Source organism: Echeneis naucrates, chromosome 17 (genome assembly GCF_900963305.1).
Source record: "Echeneis naucrates chromosome 17, fEcheNa1.1, whole genome shotgun sequence".
In the NCBI taxonomy this organism is placed as follows: Eukaryota; Metazoa; Chordata; class Actinopteri; order Carangiformes; family Echeneidae; genus Echeneis; species Echeneis naucrates.
The window spans coordinates 298,134-316,769 of record NC_042527.1 but is presented as its reverse complement, the minus strand read 5'-3'; the positions used below and the strand labels follow the sequence as shown (position 1 = coordinate 316,769).

Genomic DNA, 18,636 nt, shown 5'->3' with positions numbered 1-18,636 from the left:
ATAGGTGGAAACTTAAAAAATATACTGTCACCAGTTATCGGATTAAGGGAAAAAGACCAGAGGTGATTTCACTATTCCACCCGCAGTCCATAGCAGGATAAAAGGTGTGAGAGGTAGCAAACAGACTGTGCTGTTCTGAGTCACAGTGATATGAGGAGAGGGGCATACAAAAGAAAATGTGCCTCTGATTTTATGAAGTGGGGACTGTTGTCAATTTAAAGATCTCCAAGTATAACTGAGAACTGAAGTGGTGATTTCCTCAGATAACAGCAGATCAGGATAGCCATAACCATAAAGGCTAGAGTAAAGGTCTCATGAGAAGAGTAAGTCAAAGCACCTGTTTATGGAGCTGAATATCATCTCATAATGAATGAACTCTTGTGGGGCTTTTCACAAATGCACATGCCTTGTTTCATAGTCGTATTTCGGGCTCCACAAATTTAATAGGGAGGCACATCTGTAGAATAAATTCACGGAAATACGATTACAAAGCAGTGAAATACAACTACGAAACAAAGCATGTGCATTTGTGAAAAGCCCAGCAAGAGTTCATTCATTATGAGACTGTTCTGACTCCATTCCTGCTAAAGGTGCTGTGTGATACGTGTTGGATGAACATAATCTAAAGTTTGAAGCTCATGCAGTGGGTTACAGACAAAATCTAGAGAGGGAAAATGTTTTTGCACTTTCTGAGCATTTTCTGAAATTCAGTTTTCTCATCCTTTGAAGATGTCCTATAGCAAGACTTCAAACATGAAATGTTTGTAACAGACATTGAAAGCTCCTTAATATATATTCTGGGGGAAACTCCCCTATTGACAAATAACAGAAGCATTAACCTAGGGCGGCACCTGTCAGGATAAAATCAAACTAGTTTCCCTGTCTCAGTAATATGCAGGAGAAGGCCTACTAATTAACAAATGATATAATAGTCCCACTATTAAACTTTATTGATAAGAATGACTTTGATAAGCATTTGATAAGAATGACTTCAGTGCTGAGCATGATAGTGTGTGTAAGTCCATTCCAGTGTATGCACCTATTTCACTAAGTGAACATGAAATTATAGCTAGCTTGTCCTGTATTAAGCCAAACTCGGCCCCGGGGCCAGATGGCCTTAGAGGTAGAGTTCTGAAGGAAAATGTTCATGAACTTAAAGGTATTGTGTTGAAGCTATTTCAGTATTTGCTTGACTCTGTAACAATGCCCACTTTATGGAAAATGTCTTGTATTGTGCCTCTCCCCAAGACGCCTGGAGCCACTGAATTAAAAGACTTCAGGCACATTACTCTTACTTCCATTTTGGGAAAATGCTTTGAAAGAGTTATAAGCAAACAAATTACAGCGATGGTTTCTAACAGCTTAGATCATCTACAATTTGCTTATAAAAGTCAGAGGGGAACTGATGATGCAACTATCAGCGTGTCAAAGCATCTCCAAGTCCCCTCCCACTTTGCCAGGGTCCTTTTTATTGATTTTACCTCTGCTTTCAACAACATGCAGATACACACCCTTCTGCAGAGACTCGTTGGCATAGGGGTAAATGGAGGTGTTATCCTTCTTGTCCGAGATTTCCTCTCTGACCGTTCTCAACAGGTCCGTGTTGATGATACTTTGTCCGACATCACTGTGCTTAACACTGGCGCTCCGCAAGGGATATTCCCCTTATTCCCCTTACTTTTCTCCTTATACACAAATGAATTCCAGTTAGACCAGGATATGTTTCATTTGTTTAAGTATGCAGATGATATGGCCCTGGTTGCCTTACTGAGGAAGGGGGACACAGCGGGGGATGAAGCATACAGAGTACATGTATCTTCTCTCCAGGACTGGTGTGATAAAAGCTCCTTAGGGATCAATGTGACTAAAAGAAAAGAACTTGTCTTTCAAGGAACCTGTGCAGTCCATTACAATTAGTGGACAAATAGTGGAGGTAGTAGACAATTTCAAATATTTAGGCACATATATTGACAATAAACTTAATTTCAATGAAAATACTGACCAGACTTTTTAAATCTGTAATCAACACCTCCACCTACTACGCAAGCTCAACTCCTTTGGAGTGAGCAAGCATATCATGGAAACAGTCTATAAGAACCTGATAGAGAGAATATTGACCTTTAACATGGCAATGTGGTATGGCAGTCTGAATGTAAAAGAAAAAACAAAGCTGCAGCAAATAGCGAACCTTGCCCTAAAAATCACTGGGAAGAGACAGAAACAATTGAGTTGTATCTACGTTGAAGTAATTTGGAAAAAAGCTGTCAAAATTGCAAACGACCCCTCTCATCCATTCAGCAGGGAGATCGAACTAGTTCCCTCTGGTAGACAGTACCAAAAGCTAGCCGTAACATCTTTAAAAATTCCTTCATTCCCGCTGCCATTAATGCACAAAATGATACCTTGTCTCATTAGGTCTGTTATTTCAATGTATTTGCAACGGTTGTCCTGCATTTCTGCCATGAAGTTCCCAGGGCTGGGGCCCTTCTATGTGTAGTTTGCATGCGTTTCATCCAGATATCCAGATATTTCCACCCACAATCCAAAGACATGCATTTTTAGGTTAATCTAGACTCTATATTGTATCAATAAAGTTCACGCAAAGTATCAAACTTTTATTCCATGAATGTCAAATGAAAATGTTTGTTTTTGGTACAATTTTTTTCCCTTTCATCATCTTTTGGCTTTTTTCCCTGTTTGGGGTTGCCAGAGCAAGTCAGCTTCCTGTGACTTACATGATTTATTTGGCTACAGTTATACAGTACGCTGGAAGCCTTTGCTGCCACTACCTTGCCATTTATCCAGGCTTAGGGCCAGCACAAGAGACAAGTAGACTTGTTGGCCTTGTTGGGGAATCAAACCCTGGTCTCCTACATACCAAGTAGGTACACTCACCACTATACTAACAAGGCAGTTTTTGGTACTAGGATAATAAAATGAAATGCTCCAGTCTTCTTTCTGGTAAGGTCAGCAGGGATCTGCAAGGAGTGTCATATGAAAATAACATTCTGCAAACTTAAGGGCTCACCTCATACACCATTATCCTGAGCTAGTGTTAACCGAGGACAGCAAATTGAGATCAGTGCTGCTGAAAAACCAAGCTGGTACTAGTGTCTTCGCTGGAACAACTGGAAACATTGACATCTGACCTCAAAACATGTTGATCAGCTCCTCTTACCGAGCAACAATGCTGATATTTCTTCACTGCCGTACTGTCTTTGGATTTATTTAGTCCCAAGTCTAGGCTAGCAGCAAAGAGTAGCACATTTTATTGATTTTAAGGCACGCATTTTATCTGATTTCAATTTAAAGTGATTTATTATATAATTCCCCAGTTTCTGAAAGGCCTGCAACTTTTTTTGGGTTGTTGACCTGAAATTACCTGTTGTGGCACAGTATATTTGCCTCTAATCCACAGTTAATGTAGAAGAGATGCTATCAAGGTTTTCTTTTGGGGTCATAGTTTGTAGTCAAAAAATATAATGAAATGCAGTATATTGCATCATGTGACAATAGATTTAACATCTCAATATGTAGTATCGTGAGACAAGTATCATGATAATATTATATTATATTAAATAGCGGAGCCTCAGGTAATTCCCATCCCTGTAACACACTCAGAAATCACACATCATTGGCACCAAAGACCTCTCAGGAACTTATGATCTTGTATCACATAAGAAAATTGCAGTACAGTACATAAGGTAGGATACTTGCTACCACAGTTTTCTCACGTTGTGTGATAACATCAGATCACACAACGTGATCACATCACAAGTACATGAGAAAACATATGCAACTATGGTGTTGGATAGCTGACCATTATAATTATGGTAGAATTCATGTTTTCTGACACGGTTGTGGTCTCTGGATACTGACTCCATTAAGGGTCATGCTTTCTTCCTATCGATGGCTGTGTGTGTGTGTGTGTGTGTGTGTTTGATGATTCCCAGCCCTGCTGTTGTGCTGGTGTTCTGGCTTCATGAGTCTTGACTATTGTCCACATCCCAGACTGCAAACAGAGCAAGCAACAAAATTAACCACGGTGGCCCAGGCGCTGTGTGTGTGTGTGCCTCTCTCTCTCTCTCTCTCTCTCTCTCTCTCTGTCTCTGTGTGTGTGTGTGTGTGTGTGTGTGTGTGTGTGTGTGTGTGTGTGTGTGTGTGTGTGTTAGCCTACTTACGGGATGCTGATGCTGCAGCGCTGGAGGTGCTGATGCTGCTACACAGAACTGACAGCATCGACAGCGCAGTCACATAAGACATCTTCCTACAAAATCCACACGATCCCAGACGGTGAGCGGGTCCAGGCGGCTCTCCAGGCGGGGCTTCCTTCGCTGGGCTGTCTGTTGTTCCCCGCGACGCGGCTTTCTTTATTAGCAGCGAGACCAAAAAGCAATGGCTGTCCGCTTGCCGAGTCCTGCTGTCCTGCCAGCCTACCCAGCGGCACTCCAGCGGGGTTCCACCACAACCTTTGGGACAGAACACGGCAGCGGTGCGGGCCGGACGTCAGGCTCCAGGTGCATGATGGTCAGACAGACTGCCCGACCACGAAGCCTCCGGACTAATCAATACACCCCCACTTCCTGTCGCACTTGGTACGGTCCAATATGAAGGCCGAACAATGCAGAGCTCCTTGAGATGAAAGCGGACGGAGAGGGGGTGAAGATCTGCACGATGTCTCGGGGGGAGCATTAGAGAAAACACATAACTGAAAATGCTTTGTTGGGATGTCCAAACGAGAATGGAACATGATGTCTTTCTATCAAAAACTCAAAATAAAAGATAAACAAGAGCCAAAATACATCAGCAGGTAGTTGAAGCATAGCAGGAAGGGGGATCAATGTAACACAAAGTAAGTTTTCGACTAGGACAATCCTAGGTTTCTCTTCAGTGCTGTAGCCAGGCTGACAGAGTCATAGGAACCTTGATTCCATTAGTTCTTAGCAGGTGACTTAATGGGCTTTTTTTTTTACTAATAAAAGCATAACAATCAGAGCCAGAATTCAACAGCTGTTACCCACAATTGGCAGTAGTACAGTATCAAATGCAGCAGCTTCTCAATCAACTGTATTTGGAATCTTTTTCACTATTAAATGTCTCTGAACTAGTTTCTATAGTCACATAATCTTAACCATCAATTTGTCATTTAGACATGAGGCCTACCAGGCTATTTAAAGATGTTTTTCTTCTAATTAACATGCATATTCTGGATCTGTTCCAAGCCAATTATGTGAACATCTGCATAGGAATGGCTTGCTTGAAGAGGATCAGTCAGGTTTTAGAGTTAATCATAGCACAGAAACAGCCAATGACATTCTAATGGCTTCAGACAACAGATTTGGCCTCCATACTTGTCCTGTTAGATCTTAGTGTTGCTTTTGACACTATTAACCATAATATTCTCTTACAAAGGCTGAGACATGAAATTGGGATCAAAGGAGCTGCACTAAACTGGTTTAAATTATTTATATTTATCAGACACTATCACTTTGTTCATGTTAACAATGACACTTCCTTGTGAATTTTAGTTAATCATGGAGTTCCACAGGGTTCTGTCTTTGGACCAATCCTTTTCACCCTATATATGCTTCCTGTCATGGCTCCCATGAATCTGCCTGTGTCCCCTCCCTACTCCACCTGTGTCTCTGTGTTGGAGGCATGGCCTACATTCAGCTCACCTGTTCTAATGGACTCACCTGCCACCAATCACCTCATCAGTGCTGCCTACTTATACCTCGGCTCTCCAGTCATTCAGTGCCAGATTGTTTCTGCACATGTGATCGCTGCTCAGATTGCATGCTGCCTCAGACGCGCACCCTCTCTGTTGTTTTGAGCCAGACGCATCTACATCTTGTGCTGCCCCATTCATTACTCATCGTAGTCTCTATTCTTTATCATAAACTGTTCTACCTACTACACATCTTCAAGACTGTCTGCACTAGGGTCCTGGTGTAATCCTCAACAGAACAATCTGACCATTATGGACCCAGCAAGCTTGGATTCATTTCAACTCACTTTGTCCACCCAGGGACCCTCCATCGCCCCTCTGTTCCTTTGGAGGACCCGAAGCAGTTGGAACGTTCTCGTCTGTCTCTGGCCAAACCCTGAATGAAGGTCTCTGCCTCTACTGTGGTCAGCCCGGAATTTCCTGGCATCCTGGCCCTACTTGCAAAAAGCCTAGACTCATTGGGGAATGGAGGATCTCAGGTGCGCCATACAGTCTCCTCCATCTCTAAGATGCATGCTAGTTAATGCCGCCATCACTTGGCAACACCTGGACCTCTCAACCTTTCATTGTATGGACCAACCACAACAATCTGAAGCACCTCCAAGCTGCTAAATGCCTCAATTCATGGCAGGCTGAGTGGGCCCTCTTCGTGGGTTGGATCAATTTCACACTCACCTATTGCCAAGGTTCCCATAACACCAAGCAGGATGTTCTGTCTTGCCAGATGGACCAAGAAAAGCCTGATGTTGAAACCTGAGACCAACCTCCCTCTGTCCTGTGTCTGGAGGGCCATCTCCTGGTGAATTGAGGCCTTGGTCAGACATGCTCAACAAGAAAATGAGATCAACCCGGCCCAGGTAATGGCCCACCTAACCATCTGTTTGTCCCTGATTCTGTCCGATCCCAGGTCCTCCAGAGGGGACATTCCTCCAAACTTGCCTGTCACCCTGGTGCCCTCCACACACTGGACTTCATCCAACAACGTTTCTGGTGGCCCACCATTGCTGCCAATACTTGAGCCTTCATTGCTGCCTACATGGTCTGCACCAGCAGCAAGTCTTGGCTCCAGCCCTCCTCAGGTCTACTGCGCCCTCTGTCTACGCCCTCACGTCCCTGGCTCCACATCAATGTGGACTTTGTAACAGGGCTCCTGGTGCCTGAAGGTAATAACACCATTTTAACTATCATTGACAGGTTCTCCAAAGCAGTACATTTTGTTGCTCTCCCCAAACTCCCCTCTACCCTTGAGACTGCAGACCTCACAAACCTAATTTTCAGGCTCCACCGCATTTCCCAAGACATTGTTTCAGATAGAAGTCTGCAGTTGTAAGGTCTGCAAGTCTGGAAAGCCTTCTGCCAGGCTCTGGGCACTGATGCCACCCTGACTTCTGGAACTGAACCTGTGACCTTATTGTGGGGCAACAGCGCTAACCACTACCACTATGCTGCCTGGTCTAAACAAGACTACTGTAATTAATTAAAGGATGTCCAAACAAATCTCTGAAAAGCCTTCAGTTGATTCAGAACACTGCTGCACGAATATTAACAGGAACTAAAAAATAAAATCACATCTCTCAAAATCAGAAAATATGAAGAGAGAGGGGATAATAAGTAAATAAAAATAGACACAATAATAAAACCCTCACTCTCTATACTTCATCAATAAATAAAACTCAAGATATGTGCCCCTCCTGTCATGCCTTGCCAGCTACCACATCTCCAGCAGTCACCCTCCCAGTCCGTGCTTCACATCACAAGTTTATCACCCCCATCTCCTTGTCTCATTTCACTGGAAATGCTACTAAAAAAACCTGTTTCCTCTGAACATTGTATACACTCATTCTGTCCTCACTCTATATAACGTTTATCTTACCGAGGTGTCATAGTTCTCATACATCTCATCCCTAAAAAGGTAATGGCAGTATTTATCAGAATCAGTATTTTTATTTTGAAAGTCTTCGTTCTGTTTCCTGCCTCAGCTAATCACCTGATTTGTTTCACCTGTGCCCTGTATCCCTGGGTATTTAAACCGTCCCCCACTAAACCTCCCCTGCCAGGTTGTCTTTGTTCCTCAGTGTACTAGCCTTCACTTTTGATGTGGATTTTCCTGCCTGCTCCCTGCCTGTTTTGGTTGCCTGTATCTGCCTGACGTTCCGTGTATGGCCTCCGTCTGATTAAAGATGTCCAGTGAGGGTGTCCACTCCCTGACACCCTCACAGTATATTGTATATTTTCATGTTGGCCTGACATCCACAAAGCCATCCCCTTGTTGTGGATATTCAAATTATGTGTGTAGTATATGTGTAAAAAGTAAGCTATAAGAATTTAGTGAAAAGGTCAAATATTGAGGAACATGGATTTTAGATCTATAACATTTGGGCAAACATAGAGACACACATAACAAACGTTGTGCTACTTGTGATATTTAAGTGGATCCCCATCAACTGTAAGATAAAAGTGCTATTTATCTGCAGCTCGTTACAATATGTTTGAGTGTCAGCCTGAAGACAGAGAGTTGAGTAGAGACTTCCTTGGTCTTAGGTGGGTGGAAGAGTTTTGCTGTGTTTCCTGTTTTCTCAGATATGCAGTCAAATATCTGACTTTTGGGCTAAAGTTACTCAGTTTGTTTTTGTGACTGTTTTGTCCAGATGGAGACCCTACTGCTCGCTGTACTGAGGATAGCAGAGATCTTACAGATCCATGCACTGTCCATTTATTCTTGCAGGGGAGCTTGGACCTAATCTTAGCTGACTTTGAGCGTGGGCAGGGTCCACTTTGGAAAGGTCGCCAATCTATCGCAGGGCTGACATATAGAGACTTGCACATGCACAGTGAGAACATGGAAACACCTGGAAATAACCATGGCCCAGGTTTTAAACCCAGAGCTTCCCTGCCTATAAAAACTGTCTGTGGAGGAGTTTTGGCAAATATGAGAACATGATCTTGGTTATTTCATAATGAACATTATAGTTTCTCTTCTCCCTAAGTTTCACCTTAAACTTCTCCCCTCTTCTAGATTTTAGCCTGAAACTCATTCTATGTTTCCTCCTCTGTCTACATGACTCCTTAGTTTTCAGCCCCATAAACAGAAAATTTCAGAAACACAACTGGATGTTTTATTTTGAAGTCCCCAGTTCTATGTTGCAGTCTGGACAGAAACTGAGATATTCCCAACCATAGCCATGATGCAATCTCTGATAGGGTCTTTTCAGTCTGGGCTACCAGTCATGAAACAATATGGAGGATGAATCACAGTATGAGGTTGTTGTCAGTTGTTGTTTGGTGAAGTGTTTACAGTTAAGTAAATCATGAAGTAATTTAACTCAAAAGCCAAAACTAAAGAGGACAAACTCGTGGAGGCTGTAAGACAGTAAAATAATATATTTACAAAAAATGCACAATCTACAGAAAATCACTCAGGCAGGAGGAAAACCAAGTGCAAAAAGAAACTATACAAACAGAGAGTATCCCATAAACTATGAGTCCAAACTAATGAGGCGGGCAGGCAGGGTTCAGGCCCACAGATACAAGCAGCAGTTTAGCTACCCCACACCCAGAACAGAGTCCTAAGGCAGAGCACAGAAACAAAGTCAAGGGAAGTGCTTCACAAAGAATATGCTTGCGCAAACATCAGAGTTCAGGTAAATCTAAGTAGGACAAAACAATCTGACAATCAGGAGGGGAACTGCTGAGTACAATTAAATAGATTGAGGGTGACTGCAAAACAGAATCTCTACAAAAAATAAGGCAAAAAATTATGTTCCACCACATTAAGATACCTTCTCAAATGCTACATCTTCTGTAACTACTGAACTGCAGAGTAAACAGTTTGCTTCCTGTTTTATCCTGGTTTCTACATGCTCAGTGTTGGTGAATAGTCATAAGTAAAAAAAATATTCATTATCTGTTTATGTTTTCATAGTGACTTTTTTAAATAAGGGATCCATGATTTAATAGAGGTGCAATAGGATCATTTTAAAGTTTAAAGCGTTACCTCAAATGAAATAGCCATTAAGTTATTACTTTTTATTACAGCAATGCTGTTTGTTTGACTCAATATATTTAACTGTGTTCGTATCTCATCTCTTCTCTCCAGAATTACTGCACTAATTCACTGGTGAATTGTGCTTAGTCAACAGGAAATTGATCCAGATGTTCAGTCAGAAAAGGGAAACAATGTAACTATTTCTCCAACACACAAATGGCAAAAGCTCAGACAGTCAAAAGGAAGGATGTCATAGAGGAACGGTCATAGTCATTAGAAGATCAAGATACATTTTATTTCAAAACATGAATGCATCTCTGCAATTGTATACATACAGAATCAACAGAATTAGAAAAGGGTTGACAAAGATCCATCAAATCATCAAGCAGAAGAGAGAAACATGGAGTAAAGTTCCTCAATAGAAGGTGCATTTAACAGAATCCAGGGATGGACACTAACAAAGTACAGTTACTTGAATATTGTGTATTTTAAATGTAACTGTCTGTGCCCTCCTTGGCTATAATTTTGTTTTGTAAACCCATTGCTTTTACTCCGCTACACTTAAAAGACAAATATACTGCAGATTCAATGTGTTTTACTTCACTGAAGTAAAAGCATGAAAAAACTAAAAAGGCTTAACATGGGTTTATTATTTGACTGAACAACTGTTAGAGGAGGAACTTTGACTTCTGCTCTGGATTGCAGAGACTAGTCATGCAGACCACGTACGTATGTGTTTTTGCTCTTTCCATGGGATTAAACTTCGATATTAATAAAAACAACTTGTTGGTCAATGAGTCATACTTTAACAACTAACATTGAAGGAACCAAAAGAAGGAATCAAATAAAACCATCCACATATCCACATATGATCAACAGCAGAATCACAGAATCACAGAATCACATAGCTGTACAGTTGCCACAAGAACACACAACAAGCCTTCATCATGTAAAAATAAAAAAAAAATAAAGGCTTCATGTGAATGCAAAAAATCTGAGTGCCAATTAAAGCAGATGAAAAATTTATCTAAGCATTATATGATTTCACTTAATCAGTCTTCAAACCAGCATGCCAAAGCTTATGTTTTTGATATTTATGATAAACAAAGAGTAGCTTTATCATTGATTATCTAACAAGTCATAATAACTGACATTGGTTGAATTTAAAAAACAGTTTGCTGTAAATTAAACTGCAGTATATGTGTGTATCTTGTGTATATGTATAGTATAGTATGGAACACACAACAAGCCTTCATCATGTAACAATTAAAAGAAAATAAAGGCTTCATGTGAATGCAAAAAATCTGAGTGCCAATTAAAGCAGATGAAAAATTTATCTAAGCATTATATGATTTCACTTAATCAGTCTTCAAACCAGTATGCCAAAGCTTATGTTTTTGATATTTATGATAAACAAAGAGTAGCTTTATCATTGATTATCTAACAAGTCATAATAACTGACATTGGTTGAATTTAAAAAACAGTTTGCTGTAAATTAAACTGCAGTATATGTGTGTATCTTGTGTATATGTATAGTATAGTAAATATAGTAAATTTGCGCTACATGTAATGATCGTACGTGTGTGTGAGCAGATTATCTGGTAATCGGTGTGTGTGAAATGGTAAATTTGCATTGCATATAATGATTGTACATTGTGCGTGTGAATGTGTGTGTGTGTGTGTGTGTGTGTCTGTGTGTGTACTGTCTAGTAATCAGAGTATGGTGTCCTCTGTGATGTCGTCCTAGTACTCTGGCTACTCAGACTTATGTGTCTCCTCAGTCCAGGAATCTTCTTTGCCACCAGCCGTTTGAAGTGGCTCTGGAACTTCTTCCCCAGAAATGTGTAGAACATAGGACTGATGCAGCAGTACAGGTAGGCTATGTTCCGGGTCAAATACATGGCTTTATCCAAAGAGTCTGAGCATGTGCTATTATCATCACGGGAGGTCTGTATTGCTTGAAGGAGGTTAACGATGTTATAGGGTGTCCAGCAGGCAAAGAAGATGAAGATGATGACAAATATGAGTTTGATGGTGCGGCATTTCTCCTTCATTCGGGTGGACATGATGCGGATAGTGATGCTGACGTAGCAGTACATTACCATGAATAGAGGGATGGAGAAGAAAAACAGGAATTGCTGGTATTTAGAGACCAGATCCCAACGCTTCATGATGTAGTCAGGGTATCCGTTCTCCTCACACACCAGCCCATTCACCGGACTCTTCCATACATTTCGAAGAACCAGCTCTTTCACACTGGACAGGATGCTGATGCACCACACTATCAATGATGAGATCCTAGCATATGCATTCTTCCTCTTCTTGGCAGCTGTCACTACATGCACCACTGCGAGGTAGCGGTCAAAAGTCATTAGAGTGAGGAAGAGGATGGAGCTATAGTAGCCGATGAAGTAAGCACTGCTGACTATCTTGCACATAGCTATGCCAAAAATCCATTGATCCAGATGATAAACTGCCAAGAAGGGGAGGCTGCTGGCGAAGAGGATGTTAGAGATGACCAGATTCAGAAGGAAGATATTTGTCACTGTGTTGAGCTTTTCATATTTGTTGATGATGAACAAGACAAGCCCGTTACCGAGGTAACTAAGGAGGAAGTTGACAAAGTAGAATCCTGGGATTATTTCCCCCCCAAACTTGTTCGCATTCTGCTTGGTGCACATCATGACGGTCTCACTGACCACATAGCTTGGTACAGTTGAGCTGTTTTCATTTAAGAATTTCAGCAGGAGGTCGTATCCAACATCATCATCATCATCTGCGTAGTTCATAGCTGCAGTTTGTCCTGTGTCACAGAGATATTACAAACCCAGGTTAGTTGACTGGTTGCTAATTGAAAGAACAAACTGGACTTCAGCTCTAAACAAAGCCCTGACCTGAAGGATATCTAAAAGCTTGGCCAAATGTTCCTGTCTGTTTGGTTGCTAGTTACCGAGAAGTAACCAAAAAGCAATTTCTCATCTCTCACTTTTTGCACTGATGCTTTGTTTTGTTTGGGCCTTTCGTTAATGTTCCTGTTAGAACTTAAATAGTACTATATTCGAACCCCTTCAATTTTTCTAAATTTTTTTTGTCATGTTGCAGCCTTATGTTAAAACCATTTTAGAATAAAATGGGCCTAGGCGTTGGGAATTGATGAAGCCCATTGGATAAGAGGCAAAATTTCTTTGACCAAACCTAAGTCCTTTCATTTTCATCCTTGTCACACATACACCCTGTGACACTATTGTAAAAACTGACAAGTGCTGTCTATCTGATGTGTTTGTGTGTCAGCATTGTTTCTGTTTGTGTCTCTTAATGTGCGTTTTTGTGTGCCTGTGTCCGTTTGTTTATTTGTCTGTGTGTGTGTCTGTATTTGTTTGTTTGTATTTTCGCCGTCTCTCATAGGAAATGAATGGAGTTTTTTGGCCACATTTTCACCGTTTACGGGGCCAAAATATCGTATTCTACCCTGAAAATGGATAGCACACCGATCCCAAACAGGCCCCAGATGATGGGCTTTGATCTGTGGGGGATATTTACAGGGTGTGCTCTCCATATCCTTTACTACATCATGACCTATGATTTGTGCTCTCTAGTCGTGCCCCATAAGGGACACTCATAACAAGATGTCCTTAAAGTGCCAATTTTCCCATCGCCCCAGAATTTACTATTTTACTTTTATTTACCCAACAGATCCCCCGATGAGCAAGCACTTGGAAACAGCAGCAAGGAAAACCTTCCTTTAAGAGGCGGAAACCTCGGGCAGAACCAGGCTTACATGATATTTACGGGATGCACAAGTTCATTTATCACTGCTTGCAGCTTTGATTATAACATTTGAACATTTACATTCATCTTCAACTGCTTGTCCCTTTCCGGGTCGTGGGGGTACTGGAGCCAATTCTAGCTCATATTGGTTGAGGGTGGGGTACACCCTGGACAGGTCGCCAGTCCACCACAGGGCCAATATACAGAGACAAACAACCACTCAGACTCTGACTCAGACCTATGGACAATTCAGAGTCACCAGTGAACCTAAACATTCATGTCTTTGGACAGTGGGAGGAAACTGGAGTACCTGGAGGAAACCCATGCAGGCATGGGGAGAACATGCAAAGGCCCCAAGCCCGGGAACTGAACCCACAACCTTTTTATTTTGGGGCACCAGTGCTGGCCACTATGCCCGCCCATGTCAGTTTTGCTAGCTGCCATGTTATTGAATCTTGTGATAGATGAATGAATGAATGTACTGACAGACCCACACAGCTGTGGTGCAATTGGCTGCTTGTGTAGCCTGAAGGCTGTGGCCTCTGAATTGGCACACAGTTTGACGCAGTGTTCTCCTTTTGAGTTACTCACATATGATAATGCTAACATTCAACACTGCCTGTAACAAACAGGCAAATATAGACAAATCTTGTCTATATATTAAAGATTAAACCCTGATAGTTGCTGTTTTAGATATGAAATGTGTCGCGTAATGTTACGAAATAACTGCCTGATAGCAGAACATTCATATTTCTTTGGTCATCCTTTTACATTTGTTAGTTCCTCAGTACAGGGAAGAAACTGCTTAGTTCAGCAGCAGGAAAAAGTCCTGACTCTCTCAACTGCTGTGCAATACTTGTTCCAAGAAATGACTCACTATCAACGAGTATTGTAAGAGCATCACAGCAAAGACCGCAAACACCTCAGCCAAAGTATCTATGAAACTTCCCACAATAATAAAACCAAGATCACTTCATAGCTTGCTAACTTTTATAGTCCTTCTTTCCCTGAGTGTTTCACTCTACTTTTCCTCTTTGCTGGATGTCAAGTCTATTTTTACCGAGACTGCTACCCTAGCTCAGTGCATGAGGTATTCATCACACATATCTACTTCACCTGCTGCTGTTTCTCAATGAGTATTCAAACGAAGGAACAAACCCAGCAATGAGCAACCTGCCCTTCATACAACAACAAACGTAGCCGCAAGTCAAGAACTGCTTTTGTTTGTCTCCACTTGTGACTTCACTTTCATCTGGTTTGTGTAGTGTAAGCAGCTTGACTGTCTCATTTGGAAGCATCTGACTTGAAAAATGGGCGAAGAGGCGAGGCATGTGGGGAATTAGGGATTTGTGCATTTTTGTTTGGTGTGAATTGTTAGGGTTATTATTAAACAGGTGAATAAGACAACAATTCAGTTTTCATGAAAAAGGGAATTAGCCATACAGACTGAAAGTATTTTACCTAACCCTAAACAAATTTATTTCTGTGCTAAAGTTAGATATTTTCACATGTGGATCATATGATGTAAATAAAAATGGAAGACGTCACTTGGGATGTGAAGAGAAGCCGGTGCCAAACTACTTCATACTTCCATAATTCCTTCAGATTGTATTGAAGTCGTTTTGAAAATGGGCCTTCTTAGATCTACATAGTCTCTAGCTTCAAGTTTCCTTTAAGGTAGTTATTTTTTTGCTTTTAATGATGGTCCATTTTAGAGGAAAATATACCATAAATTAGGGGATGGATTAGGGTGTGGCTTCTGTGTGACACTGAGCAAGTCACATGTCACTCCTCAGTTACACCTTCTCCTCCAAATATGATTTCTTCTGCTTTTCAAGTACCAGGAGAGCATTGACCAAATTACTTCAGGCTTCAAAAGGCTTGTTGCCTATTAGAAAACCCTGACTTTACTGGAACTGAAAGTAAAAATCTTGATTGACCCGTTTGGCTAATAAACCCTGCCCCCTCATGTTAGTGGATTGGGAATCATTTTGATAATTTTTCCATAGTTTCACCACTTTTTTTCTTTGTTTGACAACATGTGAACCATGAATGTTCGCCACAGTTAAGTGACACCTCATTCAAAGGTGTGCTCCCACAGTAGCAAGTTTATATATTAGTCAGTCTAATACACACAATCATGTGCAGACATTATGACTCAATCAAGTCAAAATCAATGCAAAAAATATGTTTTTATTGTCTCTCTTGCATGATATAGACTTGATGATTGGAACTTTGAGAGATAAAAAAATGTATATGATGTAAATGCATTTCTTTTAATTGAATTTCTTTTACATTATACATACTGCAATTATTCTATTTTCCTCACTTGGAGAAAGGTGAGGAAAATAGTCCAGTGCTCTGGCAGCTCTGCGACCTTGATGTTATCACCATTAACTTGCTAACCATCCTTGCAGCTTGTCTGTCTTTCTGTTTCTGCTTCTGTTTACATCCACCATACGACAAACATTTGAGCTTAGTTCTTTTGCTTATAGAACAATATGTTTTAGTGAAAGATGCCTGTAAAACATTTGTCTTTCATTTTTGCAACAGTTTTTACTATCAAAAGTTTGCAGATGGTGGTGCAAAACAGATCCTTTACTACAGTTGTAAATCAGTGTGATCCTACTGAAAGTATTCCTGTAGTGTTTCACAGTTTTAAATCCTGGCACAAGCAACTTTAGTCTGTGCCCTGTCGTTACGGGAAGCAGGAAGTGTTTATTTGCAGTTTGTGGCTTTAGTTTAGGGTAGAGCTATGTAAATCATGTCTCCTTTCACATCTGCTGAAATCTTTTGCACTTTTTCTTCTTGTGAACTTGTTTGAAATAGTGTGTTCTATCGTAGTAATTATTAGAGGTAATGTATATAGGATGGGGTTTAGTTTGTGATGGCTATCAGTGAATTACTTGTTGATTTGCAGAGTAAATGGAGTAGAGTTAGATTAACCTGAATATTTCACATGCTCTGACAAAGAGTCAGTCTTCACTCACTTTCCTCAATTCATCGGCGATGGGTCACTGTGAAAGTACCAAGGCAAATTTCCTGCCCCTGCCTTTTTGCACCATCATTTTCTATTAAAAAATGAATGCAGTCCAAATGTTGACAGCATATTTGTGTTATATTTTTATGTATACTGTGCAACGTTACCTATTGGGACTTTAATTCTCATTTGTTTTTTTCTTGATCATTATTATGATCGACTTCACACTTTCTCTAATCGACCAACTAACACGATTTGGCGATGCGATGTGAAATGTTTATCTATTTTACATTATAAATTGTCACAAAGACTGTAAAAATGCCTGTAAAATAATAATAATAATAATAATAATAATGAACAGTAGGTGTGCAGTTTGTCATGCTAGTACCTACAATCATGCATTTAGTTTTAAATACAACACAAAATTCAACTTTGGTGATTGAAGAGAACTGATCTGAGATGTCCACGTCCACATGAGTCATTTCAGGATTTTGTATGAACCTAAAATTTTCTTTAACCACTATATTATTTTCTGATCTAATGACGCAATTAAATGGACAATCAACTTCACCATGCATTTCTAAACACCACAATTGCAAAAAATAATTAATCAGCAATATACTGTATACATATGTAAAACAATCAAACTAATGCAGTTGAATGTTATTGTTCTAAAGGTTGAGCTAACTTACCAGGTGAAGCTATTGGATGTGCAGTAGAAGGAGTTCAACAGTGCACTGGGTGAGTCTTCACTGTAGCTGATTAAGTCTCTGATGAAGGGGTTGTCCTAAAGCTCATAAGTCTTTCGTGGTGAATAGGGTATATTTGTGGCAATCATCTTATATCAGCTGCTACTCCTCCATGTGAAACCAATTACAGGCGTTTGAAATTTTGAAATTTTATATATATAATAATCTAATCTATAAAATAATAAAATAAAACAGTAATACATATACACACACATATATATATATATATATATATATATATATATTTGAAATTTCTACAATAAAATAAAAATAATGGAATCTCATCTGAAAGTTTCCTTGAACCTTCCTCTTTACCAGCTCTTGGTATTTTCAGTTCTCTCCTGAAACTAGAGAGATGCCATATTTTTGGTTAGTGTCTGCTACCTGCACTTCCCTCCAGTACTGTATGGGAAGATTTAGTTAGGAGATTGGCAAATATGCCCCCTCAAGGACTCTTTGCTCCCCCATAAAATGGCCCTAGTCTTCTGAAGTAAGTTAGCCTGGACAGCAATGACAGCATTACCCAAATCCTACTTGTCTCCTTCTATTATTTCATCTAAACTATTTTTCATGCTGATGTCATGGAAAAAAACAAGTTCTACTCCAACAACACTTACATCCCAACTCTACTTAATCTACCCAGCAACAGTCTACTCTACCTAACTCTGCCCCTGATTCTAAGACTTACCCCAAGCAGAGAAACTTTCCTGGTGCTGGTATTCCACTGCCAAATTAAAATTCAATACCAACAAATGACAATAATTGAGGCAAAACAAAAGCCCAGTTGACACGTTAACCCCACACCCTCCCCCAAAGGGGTAGCAGGATGGTGCAGGATGTTGCATTCTGGTTTCTGGTTCCTAAAATTGTGACTGCCTGTAGTCTTCCTTGTAAGGTGGCATCATTGAACATAGAGGTTAGGTAGTGCCTTTTCTTTTTTTTGTGTTTTTAGTGGACTTTGAATGATGACTTTAGAATGGGATTTTATACGTAACACATTAGAATCACGTACCATACATTGTGGTGTGTAGAAGAACTGATAGCCTACACCTCTTGGAGTCAGGGTCCTGGTGTTTGTTCAGATTGAAACCCTGCTGACTTTGGGGAACTTACATCATCTCTTCCACTTTCCATTGTCCCATGTGGAAAAATTGAGGTGGTTCATTTGAAGTTAACTGATTGCACTAATTAACACACACAGACAGGAAATATTGATATAGATTAAGTGTCATTCCTGGAACTGAAAGCTGTGAGCAAAAGGTGTGAAACACAAGGTCATTTCCTCTGGAAACCTTGTGTGACATTTTTGAAGCAATAATCTCATTGGCTTAAAATATAAGCTTAAAGAAGAAAACAAAACCAAACACTTTAATAAAAAATCTGCTCAGACACTCTTGTCAGACTCTATGGACTAAAGCATGGGTGG

The 18,636-nt window shown here is 40.4% G+C and overlaps 2 protein-coding genes across 2 annotated transcripts in view; both read right to left on the bottom strand.

Moving 5' to 3' along the window:
• cntnap2b (contactin associated protein 2b) overlaps window positions 1–4,265 on the bottom strand; it is a 47,133-nt gene extending 42,868 nt beyond the window's left edge. Inside the window, exon 1 of the mRNA XM_029524435.1 lies at window positions 4,182–4,265. Coding sequence (XP_029380295.1) covers window positions 4,182–4,263 — 82 coding nt within the window. The 5' untranslated portion in view covers window positions 4,264–4,265. The remainder of the gene's footprint in view (window positions 1–4,181) is intronic.
• A 5,685-nt stretch (window positions 4,266–9,950) lies between these two features.
• Window positions 9,951–17,377, bottom strand: LOC115057830 (C-C chemokine receptor type 3-like). Its single transcript, XM_029525050.1, has 2 exons — window positions 17,154–17,377; window positions 9,951–12,516 (listed from the first exon to the last, which is right to left on the bottom strand). Exon 2 carries the CDS (start codon window positions 12,500–12,502, stop codon window positions 11,420–11,422), a length of 1,083 nt encoding a protein of 360 aa, XP_029380910.1. The 5' UTR covers window positions 12,503–12,516; window positions 17,154–17,377; the 3' UTR covers window positions 9,951–11,419.
• Window positions 17,378–18,636: the final 1,259 nt, after the last annotated feature.

Bases quoted from the DNA above. Each gene is read 5' to 3' on its own strand.
- LOC115057830 (XM_029525050.1), bottom strand. From the start codon at position 12,502: ATGAACTACGCAGATGATGATGATGATGTTGGATACGACCTCCTGCTG.